Below are 26043 nucleotides of genomic sequence, written 5' to 3' on the forward strand. Positions count from 1 at the left end.
CATTACATTATATTAAGTAACATTACATTACATACATATTACATTACATTACATATATTACATGTTACATTACATTACATTACGTAACATTACATTACATACATTACATTACATATATTACATATTACATTACATTACGTAACATTACATTACATACATATTACATTACGTAACATTACATATATTATATTACATTACGTAACATTACATTACATTACATATATTATATTACATTACGTAACATTACATTACATATATTACATATTACATTACATTACGTAACATTACACTACGTGACATTACATTACATAACATAACATTACATTAGTATCATTACATTACATAACATTACACTACATTACATTACATTACATTAGTATCATTACATTACATACATATTACATTACACTACATTACATTACATACATATTACATTACATTACATTACATACATATTACATTACATTACATACATATTACATTACACTACATTACATTACATACATATTACATTACATTACATTACATTACATTACATTACACTACATTACATTACATTACACTACATTACACTACATTACATACATATTACATTACATTACATAACATTACACTACATTACATTACATTACATTAGTATCATTACATTACATACATATTACATTACATTACACTACATTACATACATATTGCATTACATTACATTACATACATATTACATTACATTACATACATATTACATTACACTACATTACATTACATACATATTACATTACATTACATTACATTACATTACATACACAGTACACTAAACACATATACATATTTTATTTGCAGTTCAGTTGTCTTGTAAAGACATTAAGTTTTATCACAACAAAGCAAATAAAAACAAAATAAATTTCAAAGTACTTATATGATAAGTGTTCTCTTCTTCTGCTGAAGGTACATTGTACTTTCAATAATTTTGCTAGTGGTTGAATACAATCATTTAAAATGAATATGAAACTCTGATATTATGGGGGTGGGGGTGGAGAGACTACCCAAACATTTCCAGACACTGTATATATGTACAATTGCATATTGTAAATGAGTATTACAATTGAATCTGATAAGCCCTGTGATCAATCCGTACTCAAATACAGAGTCACAAACCTCAATTAAAGTTTACAATATATAATGCTATAATAATTACATAATTGTAGAAATAATCCCCAAGATGAAAGTTTTCATTAAAAGCTATAAAATTCATTTTGATATTAATGTTTCCCTGCCATGATATAATCTTTAAAGAATGGAATACACATGCTCTAAATAGAGAAATAATCTCTGTGTGTACTGGTTTTCTATACAAGGGTAATTGAGAATACGCAGCAAGGGGATTAATATCTCAAATCTGACAGGGTTATTGTTATTATAATTATTATCTAGTATACAATTACTATTATTTAGATTAGTGCAGATAAAAAGTATAAAAAGAAGAAATACGACATATAGTATAGGAGTCGACAATCACATATGTCACAAAACCTCAATAACTGTACTTTGTTGGGGGAGGGGGGGGGAGTCTGGCATCAATCAATCTGATTAAAATCTGATGTAATGAAAGCAGCTCGATTGCTAATTTGGTAGTCTAAGGATACGATATTTGTTTCATAGTCTACATGTATGTGCCCCACACTACTGCACTTCAGATTTAGCGAAAACTTCAAGTGATCTGTTTCAGCTTCAATTTTCTATTGATTTCCATTGGTCTAATAGACTTCCACATTATGTACCGTTGTTATGTATATATCTTTTTGTTTTTTCCCAAAAATAGAAACGTTTAAAAAGAACATGTATTACTCGTGCAAATACCCCAAGTATACAGTATACCACACTTGTACTTGTGTGTGATGGGGTTCTGTCAGTGTCACATGACTGTCTATACCTGTAAAACCTTTATATTTCCACCACCAGAATATTTTAAGTGTTTACAGTTTTTAGCTAGTTCTCAATTACCTGACTGGTAGATTGTGTTCATGTACAAGAAGGCATTTTAGTCACTGTACTTATTTTTACTAATTACCAGACTGGTACGTTGTGTTCCTGTTCCAAAATATGTGGCGTAATCAATTTTCTACACTAATAACTAGATTTACGGAGTTACTTGACATATACATTCTCAATTAGCCTTCTGTTTAATAATATACTGAACATTGTACAGTGAAAATATTGCAATATATATTGAAATATTACTTTAATCTCATTTATTCGGGAACTAATTCCATATATTCTTGCATTTTTTAATTTTGATAATGTTAAAATCTGAATGAACGGGTAGGGGTTATTTTATAAACTATTACTCTTAATAACCTTTGGGGATTACTTCTATAAGTTCAGAAACATAATGATTTGTTTAATATATTTGCAATTACTTTAAATGCTAGCTAGCTGGCTAGCTGGAGGCTAATATAGTTGTGCACATGAAATGTTACGAGGAACTATGGTTGAAATTGTGACTCAGGGCTTGAAATTAATTTTTTTTCTTTGGTAGTTTTCCTCTATTGGAAATATATGTGTTATTTAAATACTTTCATGTCCATAAATCTTCCATCCTCATCACATAATCAGTGGTGGCGCGAGAGAGCTAGCTAGCTGCAAATTATGGTAACCCATGACAAGAATTGGTAGTCTGTGAGCATAGGAATACTGTGAATTTCGAGCCCTGTGAGTGGTATAGTTGCTACTATACACTGAAGTATACGATCAAAATCTGATGTAATTAGTATGGCTCGATTTCTTTATTACGTCAATATCCTTAATTTTGTTGTTATTGTTTTCGATTTTGTTGTTTGGAGAGCAAGAATGTTCTGAGGTAGATATTAATACTGTAACCATAAGTTTTGGTGCAAGACGTGTTTTCATTGGTTGAGTGGGTTATTCAACGATTTGAACGTGAACTCCTATGGTATTGTGTCAGATGTAGGAAAGAAGTCACTCCCTGAACAACAATGTCAAAGTATAGAGAAATGAGACGCATTCACTTCATCAGAATTTAATCAGATTGAGTACATCGTATAAAGTTATTGTTGGTTAGTGGCCATATAAATGAGGATTGGGTATTTATTTTGGATTTTAAATTTATAAACATTGGATGGGAAGAGCATGGGATTAGATGGATGGACCACAATAGGATTATCCATGTAATTCAACTATTTGCACCAGTTTTTATTTGTATATCTGTTCTGTTGATCTTGTTGTTTTACTGAAATAAACTAAACTAATACTTAAACCCTAACATACATGTATGACGAGAACACTTGCTGAAACTTTCAAAATTTTGTCATGTATGTATGTATGTATGTATGTATGTATGTATGTATGTATGTATGTATGTATGTATGTATGTATGTATGGATTTATGGATGTATGCATCTATGTCTGTGCCTGTGCATAAGTGTCTGTATGTCTGTGTGTGTGAATGTGTGCATGTGCATATATGCATGACTGTCTGTACGTGTGTGTATATGTATGAATGTACAATATATATATATGTATGTATATTATGTATGTATGTATGTATTTATGTATGTAAGTGTGTGTGTGTGTGTGTGTGTCTGTCTGTCTGTCTGTCTGTCTGTCTGTATGTATGTATGTATGTATGTATGTATGTGTCTGTCTGTCTGTCTTCCATATGTATGTACATACATATATACATAGTGGAGTAGATGGGGGAGGTATTGGCTAACCCACTGTAAACAATAAATATTCATACGAACACAACTACTTCTGTTTGCCATAAAAATTTATGATTAATAGTGAAAATTTATGTTTAACATTTTGATAAAGTGTTATTAATCTTTCACTAATGTAAAGTCATGAATCTTCACTAGTGATAAAATTCAAAGTGCATATTTTTCAGCATCAAACACAATGTAAACCTCAAATTTTCCCATTAATTTTTTTATATGATTTGCAACTTTTCACTTGACTAGATACATGTAGTATGTTTACTAATTAATAGACTATGTCTATATTACGTGTGATTTGTACATCATATCACTAAACGTGCAATTTTACTATATTCTGTTGCCATAGTAACATATGATTATGGATGACTTTTTATAACACTACAGTCATAATTCATCTCAATGAAACACAGTCGTAGTAGGGATTTATTTGACATTGTTGTCACGGCAACTTGTTCTAATTGTTCAGTAAAATATGAGAGATTGATCCTAATAAAGATACATGACTCTGTCTCTCTTTGTCAAATACTCACCTAGGGAAATTACAAAGAATGATATCGAGACTCAGATAATCTTACCTATAATGTGTCCTTTGGGAATCATAAACCCTTTCAGAAACATACTGTGCTAGTTATAAATTTAACATTTAGAAAGAAATTAGTCACTGGTGATATCGAAAAATTGAAGAAAAAAAATGAAAAACACTTTCAGGAACATAGTACTGTACTAGAAGCTAATTTAACACACAGAAAGAAATTATTCACTGGTGATATCGAAAAATTGAAAAACAATGTATTTAACCTTTCAGGAACATACTGTGCTAGCAATAAATTCAACACTTAGAAAAGAAATTAGTCACTACTCTCCTTATTTGAGTATGCATATATGTGCCACCCTTTGGGGTGTTTTCCAGCCCTTTGGTCTAAAATGGGGTCTATCTTTTTTCGAGCTGAAGAGTCTAAAATGATGTCCATGTGGCATTATTTTTTTATTTGCTTGGTCTAAAATGTGGTTCATTCTAATTACCAAATCATAACTGCCATTAATTGCCAAATAATGTTGCCTCCTATAAGGAAAATGTATTTAGGTCTAAACTTTTATCTTTTAAAAACATGTAATGGTCTACAATGGGATTTTGATTTTTTGGTCAAAGTGGGTCTAAAATGGGACCTGGGGTTTCCAGAACTGACAACATACCCCTACTAGAGCTGGTACCGCCGCTTGGCCTATAGCTAACACAAAGTTCTCTTGTCAAACGCAGACTGTTATGACGTGTGGCCAAGGCTATCAAATACTGTAAAATATACACCAGACATGGAGATGTACACCCACAACAGTTTACAAATGACAAAGGTATAAAAGTAGAATGTACTGAGAATTCATCAAAAATACATTTCCTCTGTGAGCTCTTAAAGTGTTATCTTATTAATGTGACTGTTCAATCTAGTCATTGTCTCATACATCATGTACATGTAGCAGAATCTAAGCCCCCAAAAGGTCAAAGGTCTTTAGTATCATTCAAGATGTATTTTCTAAACACAAGAAATCACTGTTCAAATTGAAATGAATGGAGTTTATGGTAAAATTAATTTATCCTTTGGTGATAACTTTCTCATGAATCAGTTAGTGTCAAAACTTAGACGGTCAAGAGTTGTTTATCTTCATCATCTGAAGACTGAGTATATATAATTCAATTTTTCTACTGATGCAGATAATGTACAGAACCCCATGACTTGTGAGTGCAAAGTGTGACATACTTGGGGTATTTGCACAAGCGCTTGCAGTGTTCTCTGCGGCCATACTTTCACATGCTAAGTGAGAGCTAGTGCAGCAGAAGACACTGCAAGAGCAAGTGCAATACCCTAAGTACCCACACGGGCACTCATGCAGAATGGGGTTCTAGTTATTATTACACATGTTTATCCTGTCATAACAGTAAATGAATGATCATACACTTATTTGCATATCATTTACATACACGTATACAATAATGTTTTCGGCATTCGGTATTGCAGTGTACCACTAACCACACCAACAGTGCAAGTACATTGCTGGTACACCTGTTATAATATACAGAACGCCATGACACAGAACTGACAGCATGGCCACGTGGATATTCTGAATATTTGCACTCGTGCTTGCAACTTGTTTTTTGCGATTTTACTTTCATGAGTGTACAGGAGTGCAATCTGTAAAGCATACCTATACATGTACATGTACTGGCACTCATGTGTCAACATGAGGTTTGGTTCTTACATATTATATGTACCAGAGATTACTTGCACTACTGTGAGCACATACTACGACTAGTACTAGTGGTATTTTCAGTGCAATACCAAAAACATCATTGCATACCTGCATGCAAATGATATGCAAATGAGGGCATGATCGTTCATTAGACACAAAATTGCGTGAAATTGTATGATTTTTATGGAAATTTGCCATATGTAATAATAGCAGAACCCCATGCCATGCGAGTTCCAGTGTGGGTGCTCTGGGGTATTTGCTGTCATGCTTGCAGTACGTGTTTTAATTCTGTCGCACTTTTGAAAGTACAGGCGCAGAGAAGACTGCGAGCACTGGTACATATACCCCAAGTACATTGTACATCACACTTGCACTCACGTGTCATGGGGTTTTGTCGTATTATTAGTGTTTATCCAAAACAGCAAATTACATTTAAAAAAGACTCCCTACTGTGTGTTCACACTTGCGTAAATCTAAAAGATTGCATGCTATGATTAGCACACAGGCATGTAATGTTTTTGGTATTGCATGGCACTGCAAACATCACTACATGTAGTTTTACAGTGGTAATGCCCATGCACCAATACAACTATAGTCACTGGTACACTCAATAATAAAAATTTATTGTAAAAAAGTTAAATGAATTTATTAGGTCATATAATTGTAAAAACAACTTGTCCTTTTTTGTAGCAGGTTGTTAAAATGAACATTATATTTATTACTGTTTGGATAACATAATTCAAAATTTTAAAACTAAACTGAAATGATCGAGGTACGTACTATAATGAAATGTCACAGGTAAATATGAACATCAAATAGATCATACTTTATGGATAATATTATTCAAAATTTTGTTAAAACTAAACTGAAATGATTGAGGTACTATAATGTAAGTGTCAAAGGTGAATAGGAACATCAAATATATCATATTTTACAGAAAATGTGATTAAATTTTCTAATGAAAATGGCTTGAAATTTGGTTATTCACACTCATGGTTATTCTTATAATCTTAGTCATACATGTAGTTTGCTACATTGCCTCAGGCTTACGCTTAAATTTGAACACACCACTACAGGAAATTTTCGCATGATATTATCACTTTTAGAAATACCATATCGAATGTCTCTTTAAGATTCACCTCTATTGTTTTCACACTGGTCCACAGTTGCCTCATGGGACTATCGACTACATGTAGTAGCAGACATCCATATTTATTAGAATCACTATTAATATTCATGACTGAAGTTTAGCGTAGGAATCATGAATAAATATAAATATCTGCTAAGTCCCATGATGCAACAGCAGACAGCTATGAGATTAGAAGTGAAATGGAGTTTCAATTTGGTATTTCTTGGCTATTGCAGCACAAAACTGATCAGGGTGTGATATGAAATCATGCAATGACTCTCCAGAACCTAAAGTTTAGGAAAATAAGATGATATCCTGTATTGGACCACAGTTTTCACTTTAAACCTTGTAAGTTGTAGGTTTATTTGGGGGCATTCAACAAAATTCCCCTGGTTTAAAGAGAATTAAATCCTATAATTGTTTAAACATGTATGTATTTTTGAAATTTTTGTCTGTGTATACAACCAAATATCTAAGGATCAAACAACAGAGGTTATAAATATTTTTTAGAATTACATGTAATAATTTAGAAGAATTACTTCTCTGCAGAAATTAGAACATTAATTCTCACAAACTGGAGTGTAGGGGCCACCTCATGACAAAAGATTGACGTTGCATACAAATGTAATTCCTATAGTTTATGGATAGGTGGGTGGTATGGGTGGATGGGTTGGTGGTATGCATATAGGTGTGTGGGTAAGCCAGGTGGGTCATTTTGACCAAAACCGGTTTTCATAACTACCCTGTCTACTGGCTAAATCAATCTGTGGCTCCACTATACTTATTTACTCTAGCTATGTAGTGAACGAGTTACTTTATAAGTTTAGTTTTTATACTGAAATGACTGGCATAAGGTTGGAGGTCAAAATAAGTCATGCAAAGTATTGGTAATTTTTTTTTTGTATCTTGTGATTTTTATTGGGTGCACAAAGATTGATATATATTCTCTCTAGGCTTTACATTTCAGAGTTCAACCGAGAGAAAACAGTAAAAAAATAGTCATTCTACGTTGCTAATATGATAACTTCTAATAGATTTATTGAAATGACTGGCATACCATACTGCATCAAATAACTAACTCACATCGAGAAAATGTCTTTTAGCTACAGATTTGACATTTTTGGTTCAAATTGATGAGAACTGCTTAAGGGTGTGTTGTTCAGACACACTGTTACCTGCATATTTATCTCATGAATCAGACGATTTATTGGAAACACCGGAAACTTAACAACGGTTATAATATATAGTCTCAAGGCAATAGTTTGAATTCACAAAATAAGGTTCAATCTACGGTTAGGATTTCATTTAGACAATTCAGTGAGAATTTCAACGGAAAAAAGGAAATCTCCTTTGTAAACCTAACAATGTCTTCATTGTATCCTGTATGTATTTTTAGCTGACAGGTTCTTGGTGGATTGTTTTGTAGGTATGTTTTGTTTTCTTTGTCAGGTGTGGCTTGTCTGTCATGCTTCCATCAAAATAACACCTCCATGAAAAGGATGTGTGGTGTCGGATAAGTTCTGGCAATTGACTGATTGGATCAAATATTACTCCCCTATATTGTCTTTGTTCAGCCAAGGAAAATGTGGGTGGCATACGGGGACTTATCACTATGAGTTTGAGAATAAGTAGTCTGGATACTAATGTTGTTTCTAACTAAAGTACATCTGATCAAAGTTCATCATAACAATACCCTTATAGGAACTAGATTAGAGAATAATGTGTGTAATGAGTTTTGCCAATAACATTAACTATAATTAGATTATTCCCTATATCTGTCTTTGTTCAGCCAAGAAAACTATGGGTAACCTAAGGGGCCTTGTCACTATGAGTCTAAGACGATGTGTAATGTGTGCTTTGGCAATAAAACAATAAGCAGTATAAATAGATGATTATTCCCCTATATTTGTCTTTGCTAAGAAAAGGAAAATATAGGTAACTTATGGGGGCTTTGTCACTGCAAGTCTGAAGATGAGTTGATAAAACCAGTGGGTTACCTATATTTTCTGGCTGGATGAAGAAAAAATATTGGGATAACTATACCTGTGCAAGCAACACCTTTGAAATTATTGAGAATTATATTATAGCATTACCAATTCCAGTGAATTTTGTGACGTCATCGCTGTACATTATTACTGATAATGTACTCTGTTATTGGGCATCGCGGCCCCGGAACGAGCATAACAATACAAGCTTATGTCCGTAAGCTTATGTTCTGTTTCTTCATACGACTAGGTATTTTTTCGAAATGTAAGTTGTTACTTATGATTGTCATTTCCACTGTTTAAAAATACAATGCATTCATGAAACAAATTTGTGTTCACAGCAGTTCATTGAAGTGTATATGTATATGTTATTTGCCAAATACTGTTTCATATCTTGCTGCGAGAGGTAATTTTTCTGGTATAACGGAGAGCCGGAAATTTGTACAATTTTGAAACATTTTGAGTCATATTCCGAACACTACATACCCAAGACTAAATGAGCACTGTTGTGAAATGAAGATGTCTTAGTGTTTTACTCATGACACGTGATATTTTTTACTCACGTACAAACAACTTCAAATTGAAAAGAAATAATTACAGCGGTGTCGTGCACAGTGGGGATGTAGAAGCATGACTTTAGTTAACAGTTGATTATCAGTTGGAAAGTAAAGAATTGAAACCATCAAAATCATCAAGTCCATGTGTAATGTTTTCATTAGAAGCATGTTTTTACTGCACTGTGAAAGAATAGCAATGCTTATCAGTATTCAATGTGATTTGGTGAAGGATCCTGTCGTGTGTTGTATAGACCTCTGTTATTGTAGTCTCGAGTTAATATAAAGATTCCGATTTCAAAAATTTCTAGGGGCTACCCACCCCACACTGCTCCCTTGTATTTTGATTCTATTTAACTGACCGACCCATCAAGTTACGATGAGAAATACAGAATTACATACTCAGGCACCCTTACTGACTGTACTCAAATTGCAGCAACCAAGTCTGCAGTATAAACGAAAATCAGTTGAGTGGAACAAAGCAAACACTTGACATACTTTGATGGAGTCACACATCCTACAACATGTACAATATTGGCAAATGATAAAAGACACTTCAAACACATGTTTTCATTGGTATATCCTTCAAGTTTCTCTTAGGGATACACCATTTGATTTCGGGGGGGGGGGGAGTTGGAGGATTTCAAAAAAAATTGTTGCCGGCCAAAAGTAGCAAAAATTTTTTAAAAAGTATGTCGACCAACTCAAGACAGAAAAAAATTCATTTCCAGGGTATATGCTAAAAAAATATTGTGCAAGTGCAGAAATTAGCTACGAATGTAAAATTCCCAGGTACAATTACTAAGAATACTGTCCTGACTTAGTAGGTAGTACCTTGAATGAATCCTGTAACATTTGATTTTCTCTGTCTGTCTGTCTGTCTGTCTGTCTGTCTGTCTGTCTGTCTGTCTGTCTGTCTGTCTGTCTGTCTGTCTGTCTCTCTCTCTCTCTCTCTCTCTCTCTCTCTCTCTCTCTCTCTCAAACAGACATGTTTTATTTAAAATCTCGCTGGATCTTCTAGTACTACTAGTGAAAGGGTGAACAGTGCATGTCAGTAGTAATCCATCACATACTGACAGGTGGTTGCAATTGGATACTTCATTCAGTTTACTACAAACTCAACCTCCAGTTTAAAAGTAAGTCACGTGAGGATGCAATAACGTCGACTCAAAATGTTTATATCAACATTCCCATAGTAGAATCTAATGCTATTGGTGGTAGCACAACTTTGACTTTGTAGATTATCCAAATAATTCAACTATTTGTACCACTCTTTTTGTTTGTGCTGTCGATACTTGTTGTATAAACTAACTAACTAACTAACTAACTAATTAAAGGAAGCTGTTCTCGAGAAATCCAATTGCTTACACTGTTTACAGTGGAGATGATTGAGATGATCATAGCACATATACAGACTAGACTTGATTTTACTGTGAAGACTGCATAGTTCCAATCTTTTACATGTATTCCAGTATTTATCATTACACTAACAATCATTTGTTATTTGTTTCTCCAAAGTCTGTTTTTCTGTTAAGAGTGTTTTCAAAAGGTAGTAAGTAGGTGAAATGTACTCAAGTTTCACATGTTTTATATGGGTTGCCAACCAAATTTATGGCACAAGCTTTAAAATTTAAAAATTTATGCAGGTTTCACTAAAACTAAAATAACTTCAATAATTTGTCACTTAGACTGTAAGATAATGTTGTGTTGTTCAGCCCTATCAGGCTTCCTGTGTTGGCTGATACAGTGATAGCATAGCATGGCACGAATGTACGAATTTCTGCATAAATACCAAATTTTTTGTTTGAGCATGTCAACTTGTCTTATGTAAGGTATAAAACGTATGATATTTACAATTCAATATATCCTGGCTTTTACACTTATACTAAAATATGAACAAAGAAGTTTCAAGTTTCAGAATGAAATCAAATTCTCCTTTTCTGCATGGATGCATCGAACAGCTAGTGAATGGTAGCATGAAATGGGTTGTAAATATGTACATTGATGGAATTCTTTTCAGTATGTAAATGATTCTCTTTCTTCTATTTTATTGTAACACATACTTAATAATATTCTTTAGTGAGTCGCTGTGAAGTTTGAAATTCCATGACTTTAATTTGTGATATTGAGTAAAGACATTGGGATTGAAAATCTAGATGTGAAAAAAAAATTGTTTCGCAGAGTGTTTGGTGTTCGACTAAAAAGCGTACTGCAGCCTAGTAGTAGTAGTAGTAGTAGTAGTACAGGGTCGAGTCCTTCGATCGGGTCATCGCAATTTTTCCGTACTACTATTCAACGAAAAATCCTCCAAGCAACAGTTAAGTGAAGGAAAACATATTTGATAACATATTTGTACAGTTCTCTAAACTGTACACAAACTACAAACAATTTCTTTTGAAAGATTAACGGATTTAGGTGGGAGGAAACCACGAACATGAAAAAACAAGTGTCGTTGAACCGACGGGCAACAATGTAAACAAGCAGACACAAACCAATACAAACACAATCGGCAGGAAACACCTGAACGATGAACAAATTGTTCTAAAAATTCATCCATTGACAATTTTTTCAACAACCAGCTAAGCTAGACGTATAGAGAACTCTGGAAATGTTTGCATCGTAAATTTTGAGCAAACATATGTGCAAGAATTAACTACGGTAAACAAACTGGCATTTTTTATCTCTCAAAGGATCAAGGGCTTCTTGGTGCGGGGTTAAAGGTCAAGTAGGTTTATCAACTCTGCAATGGAATCTATGAAGTCTTCACTGCTCATCCGAACAAAAAGTGTCGCTTCAATAAAAAATGTCCTACAAAGGCCTTGAAACAATGTCACCTCGAATGATAGAAGGGACAATTGAAAGAAAATAACTTTTTAAAGGCCGAAGGGCGTGAAAATTCGACAATATATGAACAAATATGAGTGGGGGTCATCTTGCGTCTAACTTCAACCCAATGTTTTCTCAAGGCATTTTTAAATGTCGTGTTTATTTTCCTTGCATTTGTTCAAATAATAATTTCCATAGGTCATGGGAAAGAATTTTTTTCGATGGCAAATGGCAATTTATCACGTTCATTCATCGCTTCGTTGCTTCTACAAGTGCCACTCACCTGTGTAGACTTCGTTGGGTACGTAAGTATCGGGGTCTCCCTCCACTCGTATTCCAAATCCATTATCACCGGCCATTTTCATGACGCCATGCCCTGGATCACGGCTGCAGTGTTGTCCTGGTGAACCATGGGGGTAGCAATTTACACAAACAAGTGAAAGGGCGAAAATCGCAACTTCCACGAGCAGTTTCATCGTTAGTCTTGCCGAGATGCAACCACCTTGTAGAGATAGTAAGTACGTTCCGTCCTTGGCGTACTTGTGCAGTGCAGTGATTGTATAGTTGATTGACTAAGCGCCGAGCAAGCGCCTACAAACTTTATGCTATTCTATGTACTAATGACCTTCCCTCGTAATCAATATGTTTGTGTCTCGATGCAATTCATTACTACATCGTTATTCAAGACATGTGCCTTTTGTATGAATCATACAGGAATTATTGTAATTTGGACTGTGCAAATGACTGAGCTATTGCCCTTGCATTCCGCGATCGAGCTCGTGCTCTGCATTTGCTTTGGGGAAGAGCATTAAAAACAAGAACAGCAAAACTTAACCCAGATATTCCATTTTGTACGGGTAAGTACAGCATTTGTGTAGTCGCATCACCTGCTTTGCTTGGATCACATGGGATATGGCAGAAGTGAGAGAATATGATAACAAAAATTTACACTGACGTTGAGTTAGCTTTAATAACTCTGGCATTTTACTCTTCTCCCCCTGGTAATATATCTTGGCCCAAACTTATATTTGAATGGGTGATTGCGCCAGTGATAAATACAAACTCCTGAATGAACACATCTCTAAAAAAATTCAAATATAACTATAACTGTGTGAAATTCTGCATTTTTCAAACTACACCAATAAAGCATACGCAACTTTACATATATCTCTCAATGACGGTGGCAAAAGCCACATTTGCAGATGTCAAGTTGAATGGCCAATAACCGACTCAATGAAAAACAAAAGTAACGTTTTTACCTTACTACTGTACGCCACAAGATGGCGCTCTTCATGTCGAAAAAGGTATACGCTGGAGAATCGATAACCAGTCAATACTTTTGTATTTTCACAACACTATAACTTCAATGGCATCATTTTCTCTCCTCTGTAATCTTCACGGAATGGATGTGCCATGGGTGGGGTATTAGGGTTTGGTTTTTAGCATTTTGGATTAAAAGTTACAAATCATCTGCATCACTCTCCATATCTTGTTTAGGGGTATCAGGGTCATACCATTCAACGCCATAGGTATGTTTTGACCAAAGGGGGACGTCAGAGTCTGACATTGAGGTGTTCTTTTTGCATTTGTTTTGTTTGAAAAAGTGTTTTGGGAAATGGGTTTGTACAAAAGATTTGTATTGTTTTAAGGTGTCAAAAAATGAGGGAGAGGAGAAAAAATTTTTGCCAGTTTTTAAAGCTATGTCAGTGTAAACTTTTGTTATTGATAATCTCCCACCCACCCACGCACGCACACACACACACACACACACACACACACACACATACATGCATCACAAAAAATGAATTATTCATGTGCTGTTTAAAAAAGGGTAGGCATATTTTCATGTAGAAGTAGGGATGCTAGCCATATAACCCTAAGTAACATCCACTATACGATTTGACATATTTGACTAGTCTTTCCACCGGGGTAAATCTTTAGCAGAGGATGTGTAAATGTGGTGAGTATGAGACGAAGTGACACCTTTGACTTAATTTATCCCCGGTGATCTCTTCCCTGGGGGCTGTAGACAGTCAAAAAAGTCACTTCATCTCGCACTACCCCTTGACAGAGATGGTAGTTAGGTGGGTCACAGGGAGGGTAAAGGTTGGGTAAAGGTGGGTAAATTTGACTTTTCGTACAGTGATCCAAACAAGACAAATGTACCATATTTGTGGGTGGCTTTGTTTGAATTTAAAATTTCATCTCAGGAAGGATATACCTTGGCTTGTGAATTCATATTTCATTTCATAACAATTTGGATATCATGATATGACATAAAATGTGTCATTCAGTTTCACTTATCAGTACAGAGTTGGCATCAATCTCAGTACAGAGTTGGCATCAATCAGAACTTAGATGGGAGTGACACAGAGGCCTTGGTCTTAGCTCCATTCATTTTGACATACATGCATGATACATGGCTAGCAGACAAGCATATCTGGAAAGGGCTATTGTGTATTTATGAAAACCTGTGCATAATATTTTTGCGGAAACTGAACTTTCAGCTTACTCAGACAGACACAAATTTAGAACTATTGTTGTTTGATGTGGTCGTATCTGATATGCAACTGTATTAGCAGATACGACCTTACTGCAATGACGCGACAAATTATGCAGTAGATATCGGTACATACAAAAACATCCCTTTTAGTGATGTGAAGCTCCAAGGACTGTGAGAGAGTCTACTTATATCTACATGTTGTAACAACAGTTTTAGTATGTGTCTATCTGAATTAGCTGAAACTGCAGTTTCCGTGGTTGTAATTTTCATAAAGAAAAAACTCAGACACACACAAAATCAACCTTTTCAATCAATCTTATTATTAGGAATAGAAAAAAACAAACTTAAAAAATACAGAATGAAAGTTTTACTTGGAAATTACTCAAGAATTCAACAGGAGATTTCCTTCACTCCTGCATCACCTTACAAATGAAAACTAATCAGCTACATTTAGTCACAATTATGACTGTCTTTATTTTACATTAAGTTTTAATTATTTTGGTGCTGTTTTTTGATTGTATAAATTCATCCAAAAAATATTTATACTAATTTTTATTCATTTTGGGCACTGAACATTTTTGGCATTTGCATAAAGGCAATGGTAACCACAGTTGAAATCTTTTGGTATTGATGATTACATCAGTCAAACACTTTTTCATAATTTTTTTTTTCAGATTTCTGTGGAAACTTCTGTCATTCAGTTCATTCCTACATAGTTTTAAGGACATTTAGTGACTGGAAAATAAATCAAAGATTAAACTGGGCAGATCTGGTCTGGAGTGGTTTTTGCCACTAAACTTTGATTTAACGTAGTGACTGGAAAATAAAAAACTATACTGGACAGATCTGGTCTGAACTGGTTCTTGCCAAAAAAACTCTGATTTGATATGTGGCAACTGGAAAATAAAGAATAAACCGAGCAGATCTGGTCTGAACTGGTTCTTGCAGCTAAACTCTTATATGGCAGGAACTGGTTGGATCCAGTTTAAACTGGTTTATACAAGTTTTGTAACTGCTGTCAAGTTTATGATCTGGCCAGATTTGGTTGAACTGATTAATACACGCTAAATCTGAGTTGAAAATATTGTATGACCTTAACTTTTATTTAATACTCAACAAAACAGGATATAATATATTATTTGTCAAGTTTTGTAGCAGTTCCTCTTTTGACAGCACAATATAAATGATCGATTTGGAATGTTTGCACTTACAGTTTTCAATTTCCTTTTTGTCACTGGAGTATGATATAATTTTATCAAAGGACTGTCAGTACCTGACAAGAGTTTCCGCGAAAAAAGGAGACGAGTCAACTAAAGCAAGAAGATCCATTGAGATGTATAAATTTTTGACGTAGTCATAGGACAAAATGTTTCATATGACTTTCAATACATAATAAGATCAGGGTGATGGAAAACGTACGGTGAATTGAAAGTTTATTGTTTCAGTGTCCGTGTACTGAATTATGTTATCTTTTGTCTTTGGATTGCTTTTTCTGGTTTCTTCATGGACTTGGTGATGATGGTGGTTATGATGTTTTTGTCTAATTAGCCACAACGGCCAAAGACTTTTGCTCGTAGGGCTTTTTGATTCTTCGGCTTCACATTTCGCTTTTGCCACGTATGTACTACAGTCTACAGTGTTCTACGCCAACTACTATCACAATATTTGAGGACCACACCAGCGACTGAAGTGACTGGAGTACTGGTTACAGCAAGATTGGTCTAGTTCAAACTGGTTCAATCTGGATTGAACCACTCTCAGAATGTGGTCTTTGATGCTGGAGGTAAGAACGTTAGTAGGGTATGTGTATGTGTGTGCAAAAAAAGTACATCACAATTGAAAATTCAAGAAAGTACAAGCTCAATTGAATGCAAGAAAATCGTCCAGGATTTTCACACAAATTTTGACAGGACAAGTTTTTGTTTAAAATAAAAATATGGTGTTCCTATTTACAATTTAGCTAGAATTTGCATGACTAATTTATGCACCAACATATTTGAACTTCAGAATTTATGATATCGTCATGCCAACAGTACTTACCACATGAGCAGCGCATATCTGCCCAGTGTTTGCAATAAATGTTAAACAAAACAGTCTTTCTCAGGAGTCTTTTTGCTATTTGTGAGAAAATCCTGAATGAATTTTTATGACAAAAACACTGATGACACTGATTTTCAATTGTTTGATGGATTTGTCACAGAAAATTCAACAATTTGTGGGAAACAACCTCCCAGGATTTGATGCATTTCTGTGAAAATCAGTGTTATCATACTATATTACCATACTCACACACTTCAGCAATGAGTTGATTGGCTGAGGCTAAACCAGTTTGAGGCAGTCAGATCCAGTTTGATCCGGTTTATTTCATGATGGTGGCTATGTAGTCTTCAATGTGTATACCAATTTGTTGGCATGCTTCTATGACATCTTTGACATCCTCTGCTCTGTTACTATGGGCAACCTCAAAGAGAATGAACTGAGAAGACACAAAAAGAGAAATCTGCTTGAAAATAGAACTATATTGATCAATATCTTGTGGTCTGGATTCAAAGAGTGATTACCCTTCCCTTCAGTCATAATTCTCAGTACCTGTACCACAATCGTTTATAGCATCCATACAACCCACAACACCAAAGTAAAGCATTTTCTGTATGTACCATAATTGTTTATAGCATCCATATCAAGTACAACCCATAACACCAAAGTAAAACATTTTCTGTATGTACCACAATCATTTATAGCATCCATACAACCCATAACACCAAAGTAAAACACATTATGTATGTACCACAATTGTTTATAGCATCCATACAACCAATAACACCAAAGCAAAGCGTTTAAAGTTTGGACTACAGAGCATCCATATCAAGTGTAAAAGTATACTGTTTCATTTGCTAATTGACCACATTAGAAAGGCCACATGCTAGGCTTGTAAATAAACCAATTGAAACAGTATACTTTTACACTTGATATGGATGCTATAAATGAATGTAGCACATACAGAAAGTGCTTTACTACAGTGTTACCAGTTGTATTTGAGATGGTTTCATACATTTATGTATTTTAAAATTTATGCATAATTAAACTCCCTTATATTATAAAGAATTGTAAATCTCAAGAAAATGGAATCAATATTTTTTTAAATATTACTGGAAATTTTAGATTATATGTGGACATTCCAAGTTATGTAGACGATTTTTAGAAAATAGTCGCTGGAAAGAGGGAGAACACAATATCAAGATATCAGAAATGTAAAATAAAGTGTAAAAAGAATCAAAAAGATTGTTACATCTTTCCAAAGTGTGGCTGAAAATGGCAGGGACTGTGTAGCTTTCCAGTACATCCTGTGTGTCTGCAACAAGAAAAAGAAAATTTAATTTTAAAAAAAAGAAATTAATAAAAAAAAAAATTCAAGTTTGTTCAAGCATTTCTTGAGTACTACATATAGTTACTAGTACTTCATAACTAGATTCTAATAAGCTAACCTCACTATCAAACTATTGTAATAACAATGTTGGTTTTAATATAGCACTTTCCCACTCTGTGTTCAAAGCACTTTACAATTATTACCCCTGGCATGGATCTATAGCAACACAACGGCCCTTTATACTTCCTAAACTCCCTTGGGAACATACAATCCATTGCAAGCTATCAAAAACTATATGTTAAGCTACACTGTATCAATATCAGAAAGACACGGTTTGGTTCAAAGTGTCAAATTTCATGATTTCTGTGTGAATTTACCTCTTTGTAGTTACATCCTTTCAGCTCCAGGGAAATTGCCCTACAAATGATGAGTGAAAGAAAGACATTGTCACGGCCAAGACACACAGTAGTATAACAAAGACATTGTCACGGCCAAGACACACATAAATTATAGCAAAGACATTGTCATGGCCAAGACACAGAAATTACAACAAATATATCATCACAGCCAAGACACACATAACAAAGACATTGTCTGCAAGTCAATCACACAATTTCTCCATCCCTAGATCTTGCTGTCTGCCTGTGTTACTCCATCAATCTTTTTCCCGTTCTATGTACCCTTAGTACTCTAAATTCCTACAAACACAATTCCCTAGTACTTTAGTTTTACTCACTAGTCACCCAAGGGCTCTCATTTTTCAGTCTCCCTTGTTCTCTCTCTCATTTTTCAGTCACCCAAGTTCTCTCGTTCCTGTCACCCAAGTTCTCTCATTTCTCTGTCACTCTAGTTCTCTTGTTTCCCAGTCACCCACCCAAGGTCTCTCATTTCTCTGTCACCCAAGGTCTCTCATTTCTCTGTCACCCTAGGTCTCTCATTTTTCAGTCACCCTAATTCTCTTATTTCTCAGTCACCCTAGGTCTCTCATTTTTTAGTCACCTAAGTTCTCATTTCTGTCACCCTAGTTCTCCCGTTTCTCTGTCACCCTAGGTCTCTCATTTCTCTGTCACCCTAGGTCTCTCATTTCAGTCACCCTAGTTCTCTCATTTCTGTCACCTGAGTTCTGCCGTTTCTCTGTCACCCTAGGTATCTTGCTTTTCTAGTTCACCTTAGTTCTATTGTTTCTGTCTATGTTGTCCTAGTTTCAGGTTTCTCTCTCTGTCACCCTACTTCTCTTGTTTCTCCTGACTCCCTATTACTCTGAGATCTTGTCATGGCTCCCTAGTGTTCCCATTTTTTCTTACTGACTCCCTAGTACTCCCATTTATTTTGTACTACGACTCCCTAGCTTTCTTATTTCCTCTCACACTGTTTGTGTTGTCTATACACACAACATAACATTGATAATTTTACACTGACGTAAAACACATAATATTGAAAGAAGTTATAAATGGGGGTACGGTACACTTTCCAAAGCGGCAAGCTGTTGGGTTTTCCAGCTAAAAATGTTGAACATATCCTGCCAGTTTCTCTTAGGTTCTCTTTCTTCAGTTCATGTTGACAGGCTCTGTAATAGATTAACAACAAGTCGTTGTGCTTCAAGAAAATACCGATACACATACATATCCAAAGTTAAAGGGGAACATCACTGCATGAAATGAGGGCATTTCCAAAAACTTTCGTAGTCTGTTCATTGTGCTGCTGTGTTTCGTTAGCTGTCATACCTCCTAGCCCTTGTACCCATATCTTGCACTGATTACCTTTACAATTGATTCAGGTGGCCACACCCACAAAAGTGGTTATAAAACACCTGAATGTTAAATTTACATAATAACATGTAAATTATCACACGCCCACTAATTGTTTATCTGAGTATCGCATACATTTACATAATGACTTCATTTGAATAATGATAGTCTGATGTCATAGTGGAAGGCACTGCCAACTGCAGCCAATCAGATTACTGGGTGCACATTTCAGTGCATAATAATTACCATCTCGTTAACGGTCATCAGGCCGGCATTGGATACCAAGGCTAGAAGGTACGACATCTAATGATGTAACACAACGACACAGTGAACAGGCTAAAACTTTGGGTTCTTGAGTCATTGTATGATTGTGTACAATTAAGCATGATTGCTCTGAATACAGAACTGAAACTTATTCCTCATTCACTGTTCAGTGGAGGTCCTTGACATAGACATGCATTGTCTGATGGGAGTCTGTAGACATGCAGAACTATATGTATTAACAGACAAATACTCAATCATGACTCCTAAGTGCTTATTACCTTCAAATACAACAATCATGCATACTTATTTTACAATATGTTTATGTCTCAGATGGCCCCCTGCACACTGATTTAATGACATGAAGTAGAATGACTACGGTCGGTATAAATTCCATATTTTCAGTTTGGACATGTACAGCTTTGCTTGCTCCTGGTACAGTGGTATAATATAAAGTGTCTCAGATGGCCCCTGCACACTGATTTAATCTTTGTCAACCTACATTGACAGTCAGTATGGGCAGATATACCCAGGGTGCAAATCATCACAGACAATTCACAAAATTTTTTGGTGGTGCAATAAACAGGCAAATTGTATCAAACATTCCACCAAAGTACAAAGAAAGTGTTGTGTGGGATATTTGACTTTACGCTCCCATTTTGATTCATGTCAAAGTCCCATTTTCTGACCTATGTTCATGTCTGCACGTATCCCTTTAATAACACCAACCTTAGTGCAAGGACTGCATTATTTGGCATCATGCGTAGTAGTCTTTCGTACGTCCCCGACCAATACTCCTCTTTCACACAACTCAAATACATCTCTATCACATTGTTATGGAAACTGTAATCACTCCAGAGTGATGTTGAAGAGAAGGGTGGGTGGAATTGAGTTGCCATAGTAACCAGACATCGATTGACAAGATCAGTAAATAGCCTTTTATCTCTTTCTGATGATATGGTCTTCCTACACTGGTACTTTAGATACCTATAGATGTAACATGTCAAAGGAAATGATGAATGAATATGCAATAACCTGGTCACTGAAAGTTATCACCATTTCACATTACGTAAGCATCACAAGAGGGTGTCCAAGACTTTTCAAAGTGAGGTTGAAAATTGTTGTCATGGTTACCAACCATCTGACAATGCACAAAAAAGTTAATCCCCTTTCTCCCAACTTGTACTTAGTTGTGTACAAACAAATACTCCTTACAGAGAAAGAGAATGAATAAATTGAGATTACAATCAGGAGCAGTACACTGTGGTTAGGCAGTTTTGATTATACATTGTCACTAAAAAAAAGAAGAAAGAGTGAACAAGGAAAATGAGTGACAACTTCATGCCTGCTGTCTTATGCTACAATACTATTCTGGCCCTCACTTTTGACCCAAATGGCCTGTGAACAGCACTCCTAGTGGTCAAAACATGAAATCTTTTGTTTTTCTGATAACCGACATAGGGACGGGTTCTTTACACAGGTATTTAACACTTACTGTATCCATACTCTCTGTACATCTTTGTAATTCTTTACTGCATACAGTGCAGTCTCAAAAGCTTCCACCGTCCCACTATTATCACTATTCAACTCTAGGAGCAGACAATAATTCAACCATAGATAAACCTGTTGGTGTGTTGGTAGCTGTGAGATGTCTTTGGCAAGAGGGGGTAACTCACTTTCTAAGGATACTGTCTGTCCAAGTATTTTTCTGAAATAAAACAGATTTAATGAGAAATCTGTCCTTTATTTGTACGCTCAATTGAATGTACAGGTTTTTTTTTTGCATATGTAGTAAACAAAAGTATATACAGTCTATGTGTTGAGGGCACATGTCCAGCTGAGGATATGTAATGAACAAAAACAAAAGCATACACAGTCTGTACGTTGAGGGCACCTGCCCAGCTTAGGATATACATAATGAACAAAAACTAATACTTTTGACATTTTTTGTGCTCTTACATGTTCTGTACAGTTCAGAGGCTAGAGAGAGTATTTCAACCAAAATGAGTGGTATCACATAAGTCTATCAATGATATGATGTAAAACAACAAGGGCATAAATTCCATATTTTCAGTTTCGACATGTACAACTCTGCTTGCTCCTGGTATAATATACAATGTCTCAGATGGCCCCTGCACACTGATTTAATCTTTGTCAACCTACATTGACAGTCAGTATGGGCAGATATACCCAGGGTGCAAATCATCACAGACATTTCCAAGAAATCATGAAGCAAATCCTAAAAAGAGAGAAAACTTAACTTTCAAAATATGGACTGACAAGTTCTTCACTATATTTATTTTTTAACAGTATCCTTGTAATATATTGTACAGCTTTATAAACATACAATTGCTTATCTCCCAAGAACTCAATGGGTACAGTGACTGTGAGGAGGAGAAAACTGGAATGCCATGGGGAAACTTACATTGTTTGGTAAAGTCAAACTGAGCAACACTTACAGCATTGCAACTTTGATGAAACCCACACTAGTCTGACTGGTACCTGAACCCCAACCCAAATGGTATGAGGCAAGTGATTTGACCATTCAGCCACTGACAACTGTGGGACTTGAACCACAACCATAGTGGTAGAAGGCAGGTGATTTGACCACTCAGCCATTGACAACCGTAGTACTCACATCCCAACTGAAGTTGTAAGAAGCACATGGTCTAACCACTTAGCCACTGACAACTTTAGGACTTGAACCCCAACAACAGTGGTAAGAGACAACAAGTTGTTACCACTCAGCCAACCACTGACAACTGTAGGGCTTGAACCTGACTGCAGTTGGTAAGAGACAAGTAGTGTAACCATTCAGCCATTGACAACCATAGCCCTTGAACCACAACCACAGTGGTAGAAGGCAGGTGATTTGACCACTCAGCCATTGATAACCGCAGTACTCACATCCTAACTACACTATGTTTTAAGAAACACATGGTCTAACCACTCAGCCACTGACAACTGCAGGACTTGAACCCCAACAACAGCGATCTTACTACTCAGCCACTAATAACCCATAAAAGAAGTCGATAGCGTCTTACCTATACATATCCAGTGTATTCATTGGCTGTACAAAGTCACTGGTATCATACATAGTCATCACACACTGTTCTAGTAGTTGTTTAGCTGTTGTCTCAGAGTGCTGACAATATTCATATGAAGCTGCCGAGTAGTAGAGCTCTGTAGATGCTGGATTCTCCAGAATTGCCTCCTTGAACACCTACAAAACAAAAATCAATCAATCAATCAATTGGCAAATCAATCAATCAGAAAATCAAATGACCAACCAACCAACCAACCAACCAACCAACCAACCAACCAACAACCAGTCAGTCAATCAGTCAATCCATCCATCCATCAATCAATATATCAATCAATATATCAATCAATCAATCAGTCAATCAATCAATCAATCAATCAATCAATCAATCAATCAATCAATTAATTTAATGACTTCTTAAATCATCAGACATCGTTATTCTGTTCAATGGCTTGGAATTATTAATCAACACTGCATTCTTGCTAGAATGGATGTTTTCAGTTTGTTCTCAAAAATTTCTAAATTTGCATCTTACTGTCCAGTGGCACAGAGTTTCACAACATTGTACTGTAGTTTGTAAAGTTGGCAATGAGGCCCAAGTTACAGACTGTGCAACTTTCTTGTCTCTTACCTGTCTCACTTGTTGTGATTGATCACTTTGAATCTTCAAGTCTGCTAGTAACAACCATAATTCTACAACTGATGGTGTATCTTTCAATAATTGTCTAAGCAATGTTTCAGCTGCATCATATCTGAAAAAACAAGTTTACAAATTTGGAGTGGCCATTTGGTTTTATTTCACTAAGAATTAAAAGTTATCAATACTCCAAAGACAATATATTCAGCATTATAAATAATTGTCTGTGTTTTAAGGATTAGCAAATAATTGTTTTCTGTTCTAGACATGAATAAATTAGTCATGTAGTTGTAGTCTGTGCTTAGGTGTGATTGTTAAATGTATGATAACATGGTATATACGAGTAATGAAAGGACACTGTGATGTCTCAGTTGATAACATATATACATACATACATACATACATACATACATACATACATACATACATACATACATACACAGACACACACACATACAATGTACACACACACACACAGACACACATACAAACACAATTACACACACATACACATGTACACATAAACATTTGCCTTCTGAGTATGGTCTTCATTTTCAATACATTCTTGTAGAGAGGCATACAAATATAGGTAGTGGAAGTTGTGGGAGAGAGGGCGACATAACAGGTTAATTATATGACAAAACTAAACATGTACCTTCCTAGTATGGTCTTCATTTTCAATACATTCTTGTATAGTGGCATACAAACCATTGTATTCACTTCTGGTGGTTGTTGATTGTTGGTGGTACACGCATCTAAACCACCTAAAACAACAAATCATAATAAATCAAACCAGAATCAGTGGTAATATGGACTGCATCAACAACACTAAAAACAATCCCTTTCTAATAGGGAACTAGCAATCCAGACTGAGCATGCTCAGACACAAAGGACTGTGGGATTATCTGTGGTTATTGTAATACCTAATCTGGAGCTACTGATATAATAAACCTCCCACAATGGTCAGGGTAACTATGAAAGAGACTATGTTATTCTTTTATTTCACAGTAGCCTGAAAATCCTCACAACATGTCAGAGTATATTCGGGATGTTTCTAAATTTTTTTGTTTTTGATGCTGTGAGTTGATGTTTAAATTTAAGGAAGAATGTGTCATATGAATATTAATCAGGCCATATTATCTAGGACTCCTGTTTATTGTGGAGAGAACCTTTCAGTACCCACAGAAACTTTCAAAGTGACATTTTTTGACAATAAACAAAAAAAAGACTAATCAATCCCAACAGTGCATTTTTAAGCCACAAAACAAATACCCCACTATTTGGAATGGGCAAGCACTTTTTGATTTGGGCAGGTACTTTTTGTTTTCTACTTGCCCAGCGGACAAGCGAAATTCTTTTCATTATTTCGACCCGTGAAGTCATGTACTCACTTTGGAAATATCCAAGCAAAACTTCTGGATTAAGATCAGATTCTTCAGTCCATGGTAGAATGAAAGGATCCTGAAATACAAAGTATAACAGAGGTTTTATTTATCTTTTACATATATTTCACCTTCATGACTACAAGGTCTCTTTATACAACTGCAAACATCAGCCCGTGGACGATTGGAACCTGTTACAAACAGGAACAGTAAACAAATTAATTGGATTAATAACACTTGGCACAGCATGTTGGAACAGCAGAGACTTGTATTACACACCATGGTTTGATAATACATAGTGGCCATAAAACTGTTCTTATCAAATGATAGAATGTAATACAAGTCTCTGTACTTCCAACATGCTGAGCCAATTGTTATTAATAATCCAATTCAGTGTTTACTTTTCCTGTTTGTAACAGGTTCCGTTTGTCCACGGTCTAATGTCGGCAGTTGTACTACCGTACTTCACTGCATTAGTGCCCTAACTTGAGGAAAGACTGAGTCCTTTCATTTTAGCAAACTTTGTTTTTGGTAAAGATTCTAGTCAGTGTCCTCTCCATCATGTATTTGTCATGAAAGGAAATATAACAAGGCTGACAAGGCAGGGTGTATGGAGGTAATAAAGCACTTGTA

The 26043-nt window shown here is 35.3% G+C and overlaps 2 protein-coding genes across 2 annotated transcripts in view; both read right to left on the reverse strand.

The window, feature by feature from the left end:
* LOC144452874 (spondin-1-like) overlaps window positions 1-13005 on the reverse strand; it is a 42147-nt gene extending 29142 nt beyond the window's left edge. Inside the window, exon 1 of the mRNA XM_078144071.1 lies at window positions 12753-13005. Coding sequence (XP_078000197.1) covers window positions 12753-12945 — 193 coding nt within the window. The 5' untranslated portion in view covers window positions 12946-13005. The remainder of the gene's footprint in view (window positions 1-12752) is intronic.
* A 2327-nt stretch (window positions 13006-15332) lies between these two features.
* Window positions 15333-26043, reverse strand: part of LOC144453174 (zinc finger C3H1 domain-containing protein-like) — a 30387-nt gene continuing 19676 nt past the window's right edge. Inside the window, exons 21-30 of the mRNA XM_078144453.1 lie at window positions 25420-25489; window positions 24684-24792; window positions 24023-24143; window positions 23393-23571; window positions 21844-22056; window positions 21078-21335; window positions 19805-19906; window positions 18717-18756; window positions 18262-18324; window positions 15333-17448 (exon numbers count right to left, since the gene is read on the reverse strand). Coding sequence (XP_078000579.1) covers window positions 17332-17448; window positions 18262-18324; window positions 18717-18756; window positions 19805-19906; window positions 21078-21335; window positions 21844-22056; window positions 23393-23571; window positions 24023-24143; window positions 24684-24792; window positions 25420-25489 — 1272 coding nt within the window. The 3' untranslated portion in view covers window positions 15333-17331. The remainder of the gene's footprint in view (window positions 17449-18261; window positions 18325-18716; window positions 18757-19804; window positions 19907-21077; window positions 21336-21843; window positions 22057-23392; window positions 23572-24022; window positions 24144-24683; window positions 24793-25419; window positions 25490-26043) is intronic.

Source organism: Glandiceps talaboti, chromosome 23, assembly GCF_964340395.1.
Source record: "Glandiceps talaboti chromosome 23, keGlaTala1.1, whole genome shotgun sequence".
Taxonomy (NCBI): Eukaryota; Metazoa; Hemichordata; class Enteropneusta; family Spengelidae; genus Glandiceps; species Glandiceps talaboti.